We start from the raw sequence: 17,679 nt of genomic DNA, 5'->3' as shown, positions 1-17,679 counted from the left end.
TCACTGTGCTCGTCGCTCACTGCTTTGCAGTTTGGAGGAAAAAAGTCTAGATACGAATGTAAGAAAAAAATCTTTAAGGACATGTTACAGCCAAGATCCTTATATGTTTTGAGGCTATTCTTCACCCACTCTTCATAGTTGAGTTTCCCCAAAAATTAGTTACTGCTAATGCGAATGCTACCCATGCAGCCTTTTTCTTGCTCTGGAACAAACAAAGAAACTCATCATCTTGAAGAAGCTTATGAATCTGAGGTCCAGTAAAGACTCCTTACTTTATCTTTGCTTCACTCAACCTTGGAAATGTATCAATGAGATACTTGAATGCTTTTGCATTTTTATCCATTGCCTTTTCAAAGTTCTTCCCAACCCAACTTGATATGCAATGGAGGTAACACAATCTTATGTGGGTCAACAAGTGCTGGATGCAGGACATTTTACTCCCTGGCTGAAGTGACTGTCGGAGAGGCCAATTTCTTTTATTGTAGTGAAATTCTCTTGCACGACTATCCCACTAACAGAGAACGCAGCAGTACTTTGTGTATTAACCCTTGAGACCAAGTAACAGGGAAACCACCAAAGACACAATTTTTCTATAAGCCTGCATGAAAGGAGTCATAAGTAATTACAACCTCCTCTGGTTCTTGAAAATTAGAGCCGATGAGCAAATTTAAGTATCATATTCATTTTCAGCACCGCAAAATTAGTTCAACTGTTTTTGACTTTTTTCAAATTCGGCATATATGGATAGATAGAGGGATAGATGGAAAGATATATGGACAGATAGAAATATGTGAGTGAGATATATAATCAGTCCTTTGTGTTTGTAGCTTACTGTACATGTAATTTATTAATAAATGGTTACATTTCAGAAAAAAATGGCGTGGGATCCCCCGTCATTTTATTAACCAGCGGAGGGAAAACGGACAGCTGGGCCTCGTGTTTATAGCCTGGGAAGAAGGTAATACCCATGGAGCTTCCCAGGCTATTTATATCAGCCCACAGTCATATACTTAGCCTTTACTGGTTATTAATTATAGGGGAGCCCCACATCAATTTTTTTGGGGGGGGCCTCCATTTTAATGGCTAGGCATGCAGCTGTGGGCTGATATTAATAGCCTAAGAATGGGCCATACATATTGGCCACCTCAGATGCTAAAAATATCAGCTCTCAGCCCCCTCAGAAATGGCGCATCCATAAGATGCTGGCTCTTATCCTCCACTCTTCCCACTTGCCCTGATGCGGGGGCTAATGGGGTAATAGAGTTGGGGTTTATGGCAGTCTTGCATTGACAGCTGACATGAAGCCCAGGTTAGTAATAGAGAGGCGTCTATACAACGCCTCCATTACTAACCCCATAGTCAAATTGTTTAAAAAAAACAACAACCAGAATAATGTACTTTATTTTAAATAATGACACAGACTCTTTTATTTAAAAATAAAAAAAGTATACTCACCTGTACACCCATTCCATTGAAGCACCGCGAGCCACTGAGCTGTGCTAGCATGCACTGTTCAGTGTCTCTGCTGCCTGACAGGCTGAATGCTAGGATCATGCCAGCATTCAGCCTGTCAAGCAGATGTAGCAGAGCTGGACACGCCACGGGACACAAATTGATTATTATCTGCATGTAAAGAACAGGTGAATATTATGCTTTATTATTTTATTTTTGTTACAGGAGACGTGGGCTTCAGTGGATTAGGTGTTACGTAAGTATAATTGTTGGTTAATTAAGAATGATAAATAAAAGACTGTGTCATTATTTCAAATAAAGTAATTTATTCTGGGTGTTCGGGTTTTTTTCTTACAATTTTACTATGGTGTTAGTAATGGGGGCGTCTTATAGACACCTCTCCATTACTAACTTGGGCTTCATGTCATCTGCCAATACAAGGCTAACATAAACCCCAACCCTATTACCCCACTTGCCATCACCACAGGGCAAGTGGGAAGAGCAGAGGCTAAGCGCCAGATCTGGCTCATCTTATTGATGCGCCATTTCCGGGGCCATTGAGGGCTGATATTATTAGCCTCAGAGGGGGCCAGTATCCCTGGCCCCTTCCCTGGCTATTAATATCAGCTCACAGCTGTCTGTTTAGCCTTTGCTGGTTGGATTTTATAGGGGGACACTACGTCAATTTTTTCTGGGGTCCCCCTGTAATCTAGCCAGTAAAGGCTAACCAAACAGCTGTCAGCTGTTATTAATAGCCAGGGAACATTTTGGGCTAAAGACCCCTTTCCTTGGCTAGTAATATTAGCCCCGAGTGGTAGGCTTTCCCTCTGTTGGTTATGAAAATTACAGGGGACCCCATGCCATTTTTTTTCATTCATTTTTTTATTTATTAACAAGTACAGTATAATACACAACCAAGATAACCTTAGTTCACAGCCTCCAGGTGTTCCAGCAGCTGGAAACTCCATTGAACTTTAAGAATCTGTCAAAGTTTCTCATGAGTTTTCTGGACCTCGCAGCTGCCGGGAGACCCAGTGGCGCTGAACTCTGTTACCTGAATTCAAGCCACCCAGTCTCACAGTAGCTTTTGTGCCAGACTGTTGAATGCCAGAGTGCCGAATTCTGGGTATTGAGTGCACCTAACATCATTGTCGCCTGGTCTCCCTGAGATCAGGGCGAGCAGGGGACTATGATGGGAGCAGTCCTTAAGACCCACAGTTTATATTATGTGTAAAATAAGAATTATAAAAAAAAAGACTCCCACCGATTAATCATAACCAGCAGAGGGATAGCCAACCACTGGGGGCTGATATTACTAGCCAGGGAAAGGGGCCATTAGCCAAAGATGTTTCGTGGCTATTAATAACAGCTCACAGCTGTTTGATTAGCCTTTAATGGATGTCCCCCTATAAAATCTAACCAGCAAAGCCTAGGCAGAGAGGTGCGGACTGATATAAATAGCCAGGGAAGGGGCCATGGATTCTGACCCCCTCCGAGGCTAATAATATCAGCTCTCAGCAGTCCCAGAAATGGTGCATCAATTAGATGCACCAAATCTGGTGCTTAGCCTCCCCTGTTCCCACTTGCCATATGGCGGTGACAAGTGGGGCAATAGGGTTGGGGTTCATGTCAGTCTTGTAATGGCAGCTGACATGAAGCCCAAGTTAGTAATTGGTTTGTTAAAACTGTATAAGTATTGTTCCCTAGTTTTGCTATTGGTTTTATTTTTAGCTTGATTAAGGGTGTGTTTTTTTATAACCTCTAGATTGTAGTCTATGGTCAATACATTGACATTTTTCTTCATATGCATAATCATCACTACATATACGTTTAGCCCTCATGTATTCCCCCTAAGGGTAAATTATGTATTACTTGTCAGGGTGTGCACTACGAGCATGTAGAATACCGTTCCCTACTAGAGGATTCCTATAAATAGATGTAGTGACACATCCTTTCTCTGTTACCTTTAACTAGAGTGTCTACTGTAGAAATAGTAAAGAATAAGATTGAACATTATATGTAAAGGAAAGACTGACACAATTGAAATTTAAATGCTCGACAAACATTAGCACGGATGCCTCCTAAATAATGAGAATGTCATCAATGAAGTGTCCATACAAATGGATGTTGAACATAAAAAGATTGACAAAATTATAGATGTATTGCTTTTCTCACCAAGGCATAAAAATATTTGGCAGCAAAGGAGAAAAACTAGTGCCCATAGGGCAGCCTTGTAATTGAAGAAAAAAAAGCCATTAAATAAAAAATAGTTATGTTTGCATAAAATGGATGCAGATATAACAATAAATTCCTTAAGTTCCACCGAGTATGAGGTAAATCGAATCAGATGTTCTGAAAGGGCACAAAGACCTATATCACGTGGAATTGTAGCATATAAAGCAGTCACATCACAAGTGAGCCTGTGGAAATAATTTTTCGATTTAATACTGTTCATAATTTTCAAAACTTCTTAGCTCTCCTTAATGTACCCTGGCAACCGCCGATCCAAGGTTTGTAAACATGTACACTACCGTTCAAAAGTTTGGGGTCATTTAGAAATTTCATTATTTTTTTCAATGAAGCTAACATTAAATGAATCAGAAATACACTCTATACATTGTTAATGTGGTAAATGACTATTCTAGGTGCAAACGTCTTGTTTTTATTGTAATATCTACATAGGTGTATAGAGGCCGATTTCCAACAACCACCACTCCAGTGTTTTAATGGTACATTGTGTTTGCTAACTGTGTAAGAAGGCTAATGGATGTTTCGAAAACATGGATTACCTGCACATGTGGATGATCAAATAGTTATTCCTCTGTTATACTTTTGAGAACCCCCAAAGCTACACCCTCCTGTATAAGATATTTGAATGATATCGAAAAGGAAGCGGTGGGCTCAGTGTCTAATTTGTGGTAAACATTCTCATTTAGCATTTTGAAAGTCATATAGACCAGCTGTCTAAATTGGTGATATATCCACCTTTTTGGATTCCCCATTTACAATATTAGGGGTTAGTGTATAGTTTCTCCACAATGTTCAGAAAATCTGTCATGCTATCAGTTCTGGACTGAATAGGATAAAATTACGGATTGGGTATCAGCAGTATTTACCTGCTCAGATCTTAAGACCAAAATGCACTACCAGGGTGCAGCAGATCCAAATAAAGATGGTGGCTACATAGGCGCAAAATACTGATGAGACAACCACTCACAACCTACCATTTCATGGAGGGGGTGACTGCTTAGCATTTGAATTGAACACAAAAAGGCTTGTATAGGGTGCTCTTCACACTAGGGTAGTGCACAGTATCCGGCTTATAGCCTATTAGTTACGCCCATACTATTAGATTAGGTGGGCTGCCCGGTACTATCTAAGTGCACCCCATGAGAACAGACACCCCAGTTTACAATGCCAGCGCTGATGTGGCTGGCTGCACCTCGGAATAAAAAGGTGCAAAAATGCATATATATAGCATATGAGATATTAGTCGATATTTTGGCCTAAATATGTAAGCTCGCTACCTGTGTCATGGGTCCTCATGCTTACGAATCCCAACACTAAATACAAAAAGCAAAGCCACAATAAGAAGATTACAGCCTATTAGTTATGCCCATACTATAAGATTAGGCAGGCTGCCCGGTACTATCCAAGTGCACCCCATGGGAACAGACACCGCCCGCACACATACATATCATTGATGGCAAGCAGTAACTGAAAATCGGTACTCACAGACAAGCAATGAACCAAATCCTTTTTTGTTGGGTTCGGGGATTTCTGGATTTTGAAAGGGGCTGTCTGGTAGTGAACAACCCCTGCTTAATCAATTCAGTACCTCATAGAAAATAAAAACAATGTACAGTATTTCATCTCCCATAGCAGGACAGATTCAGCAATGTTGGTATAGCTGTTCCCAGTGGGTGACATGACATTGTTGTGTCACATGACCACCGCAGCCAATCAGCGTCTGCCGATTAGCTGTAGTGGTCACCTGACACAACAATGTCATATAACCCACCAGGAACAGCAGCACTAGTATTGCTGGATCTGCGCCACTTCAGGAGGTGATATACATTGTTTTTATGTTCTATGGAGCTCTGAATTGATTGAGCAGGAACTGTCCAGTAGTGAATAGCTCCTTTTAGCCAGTTTTAAGACTGTTGTTCCGATTCGCACCCAGTTTTTTTCGGCCAATAGAATGATATTTTGTGCACACAGAACAATCGTCTTGAGGAACATTCTGTGCACATAGAATTGTGGTTGGCCAACTGCTGATTAGCTTATATGTAGCTGCTCGGCGGTCCATTTCTGGCAAGCCTAAATCCTGCATAAGTCAGTGTTCTGTGAGTTACACAGTGTTAGAACTCTCCTGTTAGGTTTTTTCTAGCTTGCTGGTCACATGACCTTTTTTGGCTATTTAATCCTCCTCCGCCCTCCTGGCCTTGCTGGACTTCATTGTAATTTCTACTCTTAAGTTAGCCTGGTGCTTAGTTACCTTTCTCAGTCAGTTTAGCTAGGTCTTCGGACCTTTATGTTCTATGTTGTGTGTTTGTCTTTTACTGCTACAATTTCTGCTAGGAGGTGTCCAACTTTATCCCAGTCCCTAGTTCTTGTAGGGATCCCTCCCTTGCATCTATAGGTCTTCGTACAGACTAGCCGAGGACTTTAGCGGGTCTGATCGCAGGATCAGGTTCCCCGTTACATCATAGGGATCTAGCTTAGTTCTATTGTAGGGACTCCTTTCTTTCCTTAGTGCTTGCAGCAGATCATAACACACAGACGCAGCACAAATTACTAACAATTTACTTTGAAAACCCAGTTCCACCAAGTTTAATTAATTTATTTATATTTTTAAGTAGTTTGTTGTCATTTTTCATTAGGACACACTGCATTTCTTAGTAGGCATGTACCACAACACACAGCATTTATAGCCTAACCTATTATTATAAAATCGTACCTGAGAGTTTTACGGATCATATCTTCATCTGTGATCCCATAATATGTTAATGTCTCATTCCACGTGGGATTCAATGTATTCCTCAGCGTTTTTGTTCTTAGTTTATTTGCCTAAATTGAGACCAAAAAGAGTGGGTATAAAAATTTGTGACAACAAGACGCACTGAATATTCAACTATTCATTAACTTTTTTACTTAAAACAGTTCATTACTTGCAGATTTACTTTTAAACAATTTACAGTACTATTCTAGTCATTCAGAAAAGGTGCAAACTTCAAAATGGCTTCATAGAATGCAGAACTTCTGTATTGTCACCAGTGCATAATCCAGGTACTCAAATTAGCTAAATGTTTTTCTACTGCACACTGGTCAACCTTTTAAAAGAATTACATATGCTAGTCCTTTTAAAATGTTATACTGCAATTTTAAAATAAGCTTTATTTCAGTTAAACCTATTTTAGTTGACAATATGCTATTATATTTTAAGGTTGGTGCTATGCTGGAAATCCAGACCTTCTGGTTCCACTTAAATCAATGCAGATTTCCATACAACTAAATGGTGATCTAAGGTTGGATTTGCAGAATCACATAGTTTGCTGCAGCTGTAATACTGTTACGTTACAAAAATACAGCAATAATACAGGCATCTGATATAGGACTTGATAGAGTTATCCATAGCTTAGAACTAAGATATTGATAACCTATTCATAGGATAGCTCATCAATATCAGATCAGTGGCATTCTCACCCGACACGCGCACCCACAAATTAACTGTATCCAGGTCCTGTGGCTGCCGGAAATAAACAGTGTACAGAGTTGGAACACCACAATTCTCTCTATAGTAGTCAATGTTGGCTACTGCAGATCAGCTCACAACTTTAATATGAGGTGAGCTACCCAGGAACAGCCAGTGAATGAAGCTGTGGTGCTCCCACAAATTAACTGTTTTCAGATCCTGTGGTTGCTGGAAGTAAACAGCTTACAGAGTTGGAACACCACAGTTCTTTCTATGTAGTAACCAATGTTACTACTACTGCAGATCAGCTTACAGCAATATGAGGCTAGCTACCAAGGAACAGCCAGTGAACCTGATGTGTTTTTTTGATGCAGGACCTGAAAACAGCTTACCAAAAACCACCAGGTGTGATATGTGTCAGACCCACAGAATGTGGCATTAATGACCTATCCTAAGGAAATGTCAATAACTAATTTGTGGACAACCCCTTTAAGGTTCTATTTTGACTTTCGTTTGAGGTATATGTAGAATTTTTGTCCAATATATACTTTCAATAGAAGGCTCCAACATATCTTACTGTACTAGTACAATTTTGTACACATACTACAATGTAGAGAGTCGCAACTATGGACCGTATAATGGCAAAATCGCAAGATAAACAGAAACAACCGAAGCAACCACGATCAAAAGCCAATCTACATCATAAAAAATTGTTGTTTTATTAATATTCAATTTTGTTAAAAATTATCACATGCAGAAAATTGGTGCAAAAAATGGTGCAAAACAACATACAGTGTGTAAAAAATATACCACCGCTATATGGGACACGCAGGACCCAGATTGTGCAGCCCAGTAAATATTAAGTAATCATCCAAGTAGCATAGTATTTATACATAGGCCAGAGTGATCTGACTAGTAAAAAGGCTCATATACTCAGAAGTTGTTAGGTCAGAGAAACAGACAATGTTGATACATTCCTCAAAGTAATATTGCGGGTATAATGAGCCACCATATATGTATTTACATATGTATAACAATAATATATAGATATACAATATATTAAGTACTTTGTATTACATCCCATCTATATATTTTGTTCAGCCAGACTATCCATTACATGGAAAACATATCTGGCACACAATGGTTCTGTATAGGATAACAGTACAAATTGATATATATATCACATAGTTGGTACCTAGACACCAGACTGCTACTGTATGAGGCTTCCAAAGTGGGTCCTGCTCCCACCCCAATGCGCGTTTCGGCGCTGCCTTCCTCAGGGGGAGGTGGTATATTTTTTACACACTGTATGTTGTTTTGCACCATTTTTTGCACCAATTATCTGCATGTGATAATTTTTAACAAAATTGAATATTAATAAAACAACAATTTTTTATGATGTAGATTGGCTTTTCAACATATCTTACTGTGTAAATATACAAAGGCCGCATGTTACCCATATTAGAAATTTAATACTTGTTTTTATCAATTGACAAAAAGCAAAATGAATGAATCAATTAGAACTCTAAATAAAATGAATATTTGATGCTGCCACACTTTGTCTTCATAACTGCATCAAAGCATCAGTTCAGTTCTTCTAGATATACTTGCACACAGTGTGGAGATTGGGGGATTTGAACAAGCCTACAACCACAGATGAATCCTATAAATGTAGGACCCTTGTGTTCTGTTTGCATGAACTGATGCAACAAATCACTTTGGCATGTGAATTCTGTTTGTTAGTTTCTAAAAATGAACAGACATACAGAATGACTGAATGGATATGTGAACTTAGCCTAAAAGAACACTGAGAATTTTTGCCTATATTCTGTAATAGACAAAATTGTTGTCCTGAAGAATAATAGAAAGGACATGTGAATTTAACATGTTACATTATTTATTCAGTTGAGTACTAATTTGCAATCAGTAAATTTACCAGTATGGTAAAAAGTCCAATAGCAATCCCATCTCCTTTACTTTATTTAATTAAGTTGTACACAACATAGTAAATAAAGCTCATATAAGTGACAGGATTAGAATGTATAACATAGTTTACCAAAGAAATATAATCAAAGGAAATATTACAAAAATACACAACCTGACATTCTCTTTCTTTTGAGCAAAACATAAAGAAAAACAGTGATGCTATGCAGGTATACCTGGGATCAGTCCTGTATTGATCACTATGATTATACTTCTTATTCACTAACCATCTCTATTACTGGTAATATACACATTAATATTACACTGTGACAACTGACTTAATAATATAGAGTAGAACTTCACAATGAAAGAGGTCAAAAATATATATATGCTTGCTTTTGTATAAAAAAATATTTTTTTCTACATAGTGTTTAGCAAGGTCAAAACCATATTTATTAAATTGGTAAAAAATGATGCATTTCAGACAATGAACTGTCCTTAGCCATGGCACCATGGTCCTTAGTTATGAGGCACATAACATCATGACATAGCACTCTCATCCAGCCACTATGTATCCCAACATTGCCTTGACACATTGCATTGGATATAGTTATCTGCTGTCTTTGATTTAGGTGTGTATTTTTAGTGACTGTCTTCATTTTACTAAAATATCTTTCCTCCTACAGCAGACATCCCTAGATGAAGCATTGTAACCAAAATGAGCACTTAGCGTAGTGGATCTCCAAGAACTTGTGGATTTACCACCTTGAATTGCCTATACTCTTTACAGCTTCATTTTCTGACTAATATGAAAACATACATACAGGTAAAATAGCATGTAACATAGTTAAATACTGTGGTTTTATGTGGAGATAAGTGAATAAATTAGAGTGGAATTGAATTCTACTTGAATTTTACAAAAATTTACATTTGCCAAAATACTATTTTTTTTAAATTAGCATCCGTGTGGATCCAACATAGTGGTATCTGCTGGCCGTCATTTTTCTGAACTGCAAAGAACTATCAAAAGGTTAAAAAATAAAAAATAAATCTTTGTAGTCACCTTACCACTCACTTCTCTGACCCCTTCGCTTCTTACCATCATCCAGTCCTTGTCGCATCTTCTTATCACCACCACTCGTGCTAATATCCTTGGCCTTAACTTAACCTTTAAATTTTTTGATTATTGGATAAACTTATACTTTTTATTAGACTATGGTCCTGTTTTTTATTTTTTATTGATTTTCTCTTTTGACTTATTTTTTGCATCCAATTAAAATTTTTGACATAAACATTTCACACCCTGGAGTGAAATCACCAGGCAGAATATAATCTGTGCAAACACTGAGCTAGCAGGAAAAACTTGTTTAGCTACCAAACTTGCTGTGACTAAGAATGACAAGAAAGCAATATATAATATATATATATTCATATGTGACCTGTAAGATAGTGTTGAAAGCTGAAATGATACTTAAAAGTTATATTTAAAAAGAAGTAGTTTATTTTTTATAACAGACAGTAGAGATGAGCAGATTGTGTGAAATTGAAATTTGCCAGCTTTGCAGAATTTTGCCTAAAAATTCTAATTGTGGTGAATTTATTTGTCACAAATCACAATACTCAAAAGTGTCTAATTGCATGGGAAATATGTGCATAACGCTCTAAGGTCTCCTAGGACTGTCCTGAATCCATTTTGAGCTCTATAATGCAAACACACCTTTATTAATGTCCAAGTGACCCCAACTGACCTGACTATGGGAAACAGTCGGTAGCCAGCTACCAACAGCCTATTTAACCACACACTGCAGTATCAGACTTTTTAGGATTTTTAAATTGTAAAAACAGCCCAAATAATATTTGCCATTTTGGGGGAACATGCCTGTCTTGCTGGTGTTTATACACAGGCTAAGAAAACAGCAGATGTTGTGGCTTTTACATGCAAAGTGATGCAAAAAGTATGTTCGAGAAGTAGCAAGAGATTTGTTTTATGCTAAATGAAGTAGCAATAGCCTTATCATAAACCGTGAAAAAATAATCCCTTAGAATATTAAAAAAAGGTATGCAAAAATTGAATGATGTTTTTAATTTTTTTAAACACTATTAAAAACACTATTAAAAAAAATGTAAATCAAAATGCTTCATTGGTTGTTAAGTGCACACATGGAAAGGAACTCGTGGCAATAACAGCAGTATTTTTGTGGCACGTATTTTCAGAAAATTATACTAGTAAGCAATTATGCAAAAAATTACCCTTTTTATTTTGTAGAAATTCTTGTTAACAAAAATTCCTTAACCCTAAAAAACAGGTCGCTATGTTGGTACATGCATGGAAAGTAAGTTGCTGCAATAGCCATCAGTACTGTTGTGGTGCTTACACTTGTTAAATTGAACTAGCAAAACAGTTCTACAAAAATGTAACCGTTTATAGCATTTTTTATATCTTTTTTTGTTTAAATTCTTCTCCCCTAACAAAATTTCTCTAATCCTAAAAAAAACTATGTTGCTATTTAGGTACACATGCTAAAAGTAATTTGTGGCCACAGTAACTGCATTGTTGTCGCACTTATTATTGTTAAATTCGACTAGTAAAACAGTTGCAAAGCCTTGATCTTTTTTGTATTCGGACAGATTTCAACCCCAAAGTGCTACGCTGCGATGTAGATACATGGATGTTCACTGCTGGAAGCGAAAATGCAACAGTAGCATGCGGTATGGTCATGGGGACTATAGTTGCTAAATTGGACAAATACAACAGGTATTCTATTCTTTCTTTAAAAGATTAAAAATAAAATACAATACCTGGGCCTTTACAAAAAAGTATGGGGGAAAAAACGCTAGGTAAGTTCACATTCCACAAGCAAGCACCTGCAACAGTACTATGACAACAACGAAGTGTGCACAATATATACAGTGGGGAAAATAAGTATTTTATACACTGCCAACTTTGCAAGTTTTCCCACTGTCAAGATCTGAGATTGTGGGTTTTAATAATCGCCTAGGCAGGTTAATGATGCAACAATATTTTATTCCTTACATCCATGGTAATACAGCAAATCCAGGTAATTGTCCAAAATACAATCTCAGTCCACAAGATCCCCTCCCTGGGGCGGTAGTTCCACTGCCTTTGAGTAAGGCGATACTCACTGTCCCCTAACTTTGGTCCACAGATTTCGTATCTCCAACCAGTATAATGTGTAGTCACAGTCCACTATCCTCCATATGACAGATAAAACAATAGAAGCAAAGGTATCCAGTAGCAACAGTCCTTTAAGAAAGTTTATAAAATCCAGATGAGAGATCCCACAACTGTAGCACGTTTATCCAGCCCAGACGGCAGCTGATCTCCAATCCATAAGCCATTGATCCATCCATGGTCACGGTCCTCAGACTAGATCCTATCCCTTCAACCACATTCCACCAACTCCCCACTAAACTTGTGGCTAAGTGTGCATTAGTGGAGGTATTTTTCTCAGGTCAAACCCATCACCTGGGTCTACATGTGAGACTCCCTGTGGTGATGGCTAAGCCGGATCTACTTTCAACACTCACACAATGGGCCTAGTCGCGGTTTGAACAATGGTTTAAGGCTCCTGAGATACTGATGAGATTACTGGAATGCTGCACACTTTAAGTAAAATTAGTGTACATAAACTGATGAGCAAGCAGAACATTAATTAAACACAGCAAGCAAATCTTTAATAAAACACAATGACAATATCGACGGAAACGGAGCTCTGTGCTGGAAAAGTTTCATAGTCTTTAGTAAGTGGGCATCTCCTCACACCCACCTACAAAGAACGAACAAGTGTGTAATTTTTATTGCAGGTACACTTCAACTACGGGAGACAGAATCTAAAAATAAAAAAAATCAGAAAATCACATTGTATGATTCTTAAATAATTAAATTGCATTTTATTGCATGTAATAAGTATTTGATCACCTACCAACCAGCAAGAATTCTTGCTCTCACAAACCTGTTTTTTCAAAAATCCCTCCTACTCTGCACTCATTACTTGTATTAATTACACCTGTTTGGACTTGTTACCTGTATACAAAAAGACACCTGTTCACACAATCAATCACAGTCCAACCTCTCCATCATGACCAAGGCCAAAGAGGTGTCTAACGACACTAGAGACAAAACTGTAGACCTGCATAAGGCTGTAATGGTCTACAGGACAATAGGCAAGCAGCTTAGTGAGAAGGCAACAACTGTTGGCACAATTATTAGAAAATGGAAGAAACACAAGATGACTGTCAATCTTCCTCGGTCTGGGCTCCATGCAAGATCTCGCCTTGTGGGGTAAGGATGATTCTGAGAAAGATAAGGAATCAGCCCAGAACTACATGGGAGGACCTGGTCAACATTACCATTAGTAACATACTACCGCGTCATGGATTAAAATCCAACAGGGCACGAAAGATCCTTCTGCTCACACCAGAACATGTCCAGGCCCGTTTGAAGTTCGCCAATGACCATCTGGATGATCCAGAGGAGGCATGGGAGAAGGTCATGTGAATAGAACTTTTTAGTATCAACTCCACTATGTAGCGTCGGCGCCCCTGCCTCCTGCTAGGCAGGGACGCTGTTCCCCTCACCTCTCCACTCCGTGCCCGGCGTCCTCCTCCCGCTCTGCTGGCAGCCCGCGCTGCTTCCCGGCCACTGTGCTTAGGGCGCGCGCGCGCTCCCCCTCTCTTAAAGGGGCCGCGCGCGCCGTCCTAAGGAGTCCCCGGCCAATGGCCGGAGGACCTCACCATATATAAGGCACCTCCTCCAAAATGGAGGTGCCCGAGCAATGTTGTTGCAAAGCCTTCACTCTGCTTCAGCCCTCAGGTCCCGTTACCAGTTACCTGCCAGTCACCTGCCAGATTCCTGCTTGTTACCTGCCAGTCACCTGCCAGATTCCTGCTTGATACCTGCCTGATATACGCTTACCTGCTTGCAAGTCTGCGGTCCGACGGTCTGCCTTCCGACACCTGTCAGTCTGTCTATGGACCAGCCTACCCGCTCACCTGGGAGCGCTCACCTGCTACCTGCCTGCTAGCCTACCTGGAGGCTCTGCCGTCACTTGCCGTGACCACCTGCCCGTCCAGAGACTCTTGTCCGCTCACCTGGGAGCGTCCACCTGCTACCTGTCTGCTAGTCTACCTGGAGGCTCTGCCGTCACTTGCCGTGACCACCTGCCTGTCCAGAGACTCTCGCCCGCTCACCTGGGAGCGCTCACCAGCCACCTGCCTCCTGCCCTTCTACCCAGAGACTGTCCCTGTCACTTGCCGTGACTACCTGCCCGTCTTCCCTGGGAGCCACCCGCTTCCTTACAAGGACCGCCCCCTTGTATAGTTGCTCAGAGGTTCCGTCTCCTAGACCCGTTACACACTAACAGTGTTTGGAGGAAGAAGAAGGATGAGTACAATCCCAAGAACACTGTGAAGCATAGTGGGGGAAACATCAAACTTTGGGGGTGCTTTTCTGCAAAGGGGACAGGACAACTTAATTTTAATGAAGGGAGGATGGATAGGGTCATGTATGGCGAGATTTTGGGCAGCAACCTCCTTCCCTCGGTAAGAGCACTGAAGATGGGTCAAGCATGACGTTGACCCGAAATACACAGTCAAGGCAACTAAGAAGCATTTCGAGGTGCTGGAGTGGCATAGCCAGTCTCCAGACCTGAATCCAATAAAAAATCTTTGGAGGGAGTTGAAACTCAATATTGCCCAATGACAGCCCGAAACCGGTATGATCTGGAAAAGATCTGTACGGTGGAGTGGGCCAAAACCCCTACTGCAGTGTGTGCAAACTTGGTCAAAAACTACAGGAAATGTCTTACCTCTGTAATTGCAAACAAAGGTTTCAATATGAAATATTAAGCTTTTTTTTTCCCACTACATATACAGTACAGACCAAAAGTTTGGACACACCTTCTCATTTAAAGAAATTTCTGTATTTTCATGACTATGAAAATTGTACATTCACACTGAAGGCATCAAAACTATGAATTAACACATACTTAACAAAAAAGTGTGAAACAACTGAAAATATGTCTTATATTTTAGGTTCTTCAAGGTAGCCACCTTTTGCTTTGATGACACACTCTTGGCATACTCTTGATGAGCTTCCGGAGGTACTCACCGGAAATGGTTTTCACTTCACAGGTGTGCCCCATCAGGTTTAATAAGTGGTATTTCTTGCCTTATAAATGGGGTTGGGACCATCAGTTGTGTTGTGCAGAAGTCTGTTGGATACACAGCTGATAGTCCTACTGAATAGACTGTTAGAATTTGTATTATGGCAAGAAAAAAGCAGCTAAGTAAAGAAAAACGAGTGGCCATAATTACTTTGAGAAATGAAGGTCAGTCAGTCCGAAAAATTGGGCAAACTTTGAAAGTGTCCCCAAGCGCTACAAAGAAACTGGCTCACATGAGGACCACCCCAGGAAAGGAAGACCAAGAGTCACCTCTGCTTCTGAGGATAAGTTTATCTGAGTCACCAGCCTCAGAAATCGCAGGTTAACAGCAGCTCAGATTAGAGACCAGGTCAATGCCACACAGAGTTCTAGCAGCAGACACATCTCTTCAACAACTGTTAATAGGAGACTTTGTGCAGCAGGCCTTCATGGTAAAATAGATGCTAGGAAACCACTGCTAAGGACAGGCAATAAGCAGAAGAGACTTGTTTGGGTTAAAGAACACAAGGAATGGACATTAGACCAGTGGAAATCTGTGCTTTGGTCTGATGAGTCCAAATTTGAGATCTTTGGTTCCAACCACCGTGTCTTTGTGCGACGCAGAAAAGGTGAACGGATGGACTCTACATGCCTGGTTCCCACCGTGAAGCATGGAGGAGGAGGGTTGATGGTGTGGATGTGCTTTGCTGGTGACACTGTTGGGGATTTACTCAAAACTGAAGGCATACTGAACCAGCATGGCTACCACAGCATCTTGCAGCGGCATGCTATTCCATCCAGTTTGCGTTTAGTTGGACCATCATTTATTTTTCAACAGGACAATGACCCCAAACACACCTCCAGGCTGTATAAGGGCTATTTGACCAAGAAGGAGAGTGATGGGGTGCTACGCCAAATGACCTGGCCTCCACAGTCACCAGACCTCAACCCAATCAAGATGGTTTGGGGTGAGCTGGACCGCAGAGTGAAGGCAAAAGGGCCATCAAGTGCTAAGCATCTCTGGGAACTCCTTCAAGATTGTTGGAAGACCATTTCTGGTGACTGCCTCTTGAAGCTCACCAAGAGAATGCCAAGAGTGTGCAAAGCAGTCATCAAAGCAAAAGGTGGCTACTTTGAAGAACCTAGAATATAAGACATATTTTCAGTTGTTTTACACTTTTTTGTTAAGTATATAATTCCACATGTGTTAATTCATAGTTTTGATGCCTTCAGTGTGAATGTACAATTTTTATAGTCATGAAAATACAGAAAAATCTTTAAATGAGAAAGTGTGTACAAACTTTTGGTCTGTACAGTATATATATATATATATATATATATATATATATATATATATATATATATATATATAGTGGTATAGCGACAAGCTAGGCTGGACTACCTGGGAGTCCATAAAGAAAAAAGGCCATTTGGCTAAAGAGACAAAACAAAATACAAAACTTGTAGCAGAGTCTGTATCTCGGCCAAGGTCTGGCCATTCACAATTAGTCACACACAGGTTCAGCACACCCCGTGCTAGCTACTTCCTGGAGCAAAGTTTCCCCAGGTACTCAACACACCTGAGTGTCAAGGCTGGCTATTTAAAGCCCAGACACTCCTCTGAATAGAGCGATGGTGGATAACGTCTTGCCCTGCACTTTTCTTATCCACTGAAAACATTCCCTTGTAAATGTGATTCTATTAACTCTCTCTGCACCTACTAGTGCAGGAGAACTTGCATGTTTTCACATCACTGAGTCTAAGACTCTCAGCGACACATACCTCCCTTCTGACACACTACCAGTGATTTTGTCACATATCCCCCCCTCAGCCCAAAGCCGGGGGTTTTGGCACCTTTACTCATTAGACAGGGAAGTCTGGACAGGGCATCGACATTAGCATGTAGTTTCCCGGGCCTGTGCTCTACCAAAAAACTAAAGTCCTGAAGGTCCAGGAACCACCTGGTCACCAGGGCATTTTTCCCCATCCGTTCCCTCATTCATCTCAGTGGGGCATGGTCTGAGACCAGTCGGAATTTGCGGCCTAACAGGTAATACCTAAGGGTATCAACCGCCCACTTGACGACCAGGCACTCCTTTTCCACGATTGCATAATTCTTTTCACAGGCCGAGAGTTTCATGCTCAGGTACAGAATGGGGTGTTCCTCCCCATTTACCTCCTGCGATAAGACGGCTCCTATGCCAACGTCTGAGGCGTCCGTCTGCAGCACAAACTCTTTCCGGAAGTCAGGTGCTATCAAGACTGGCTGGTTACAAAAGGCACGTTTCAGCTCCTGGAACGCTATTGACATGCCCTCTGGGGCCATGGGGTACTCGGAAGCCGGGGCGGTCGGTTCTATTGAGGTAGTCACGGCGGCATTGACCCAGTCCATGGCCCAGGGTGGTCAATAATTAAACAAAAAGGGGAAATAAAGTTTTGGGGATA

At 40.4% G+C, this 17,679-nt stretch overlaps 1 protein-coding gene across 1 annotated transcript in view; it reads right to left on the bottom strand.

The window, feature by feature from the left end:
- Window positions 1-17,679, bottom strand: part of DOC2B (double C2 domain beta) — a 1,368,938-nt gene that overhangs the window by 603,722 nt on the left and 747,537 nt on the right. The window contains exon 4 of the mRNA XM_073665359.1: window positions 6,413-6,522. Coding sequence (XP_073521460.1) covers window positions 6,413-6,522 — 110 coding nt within the window. The remainder of the gene's footprint in view (window positions 1-6,412; window positions 6,523-17,679) is intronic.

The sequence above is a fragment of the Phyllobates terribilis genome, unplaced genomic scaffold, assembly GCF_046119375.1.
Source record: "Phyllobates terribilis strain yellow unplaced genomic scaffold, ASM4611937v1 Scaffold_2__4_contigs__length_985480577, whole genome shotgun sequence".
Lineage (NCBI taxonomy): Eukaryota > Metazoa > Chordata > Amphibia > Anura > Dendrobatidae > Phyllobates > Phyllobates terribilis.
Note: the sequence above shows the minus strand (reverse complement) of the source record. Positions and strands in the feature narration are given on the sequence as shown.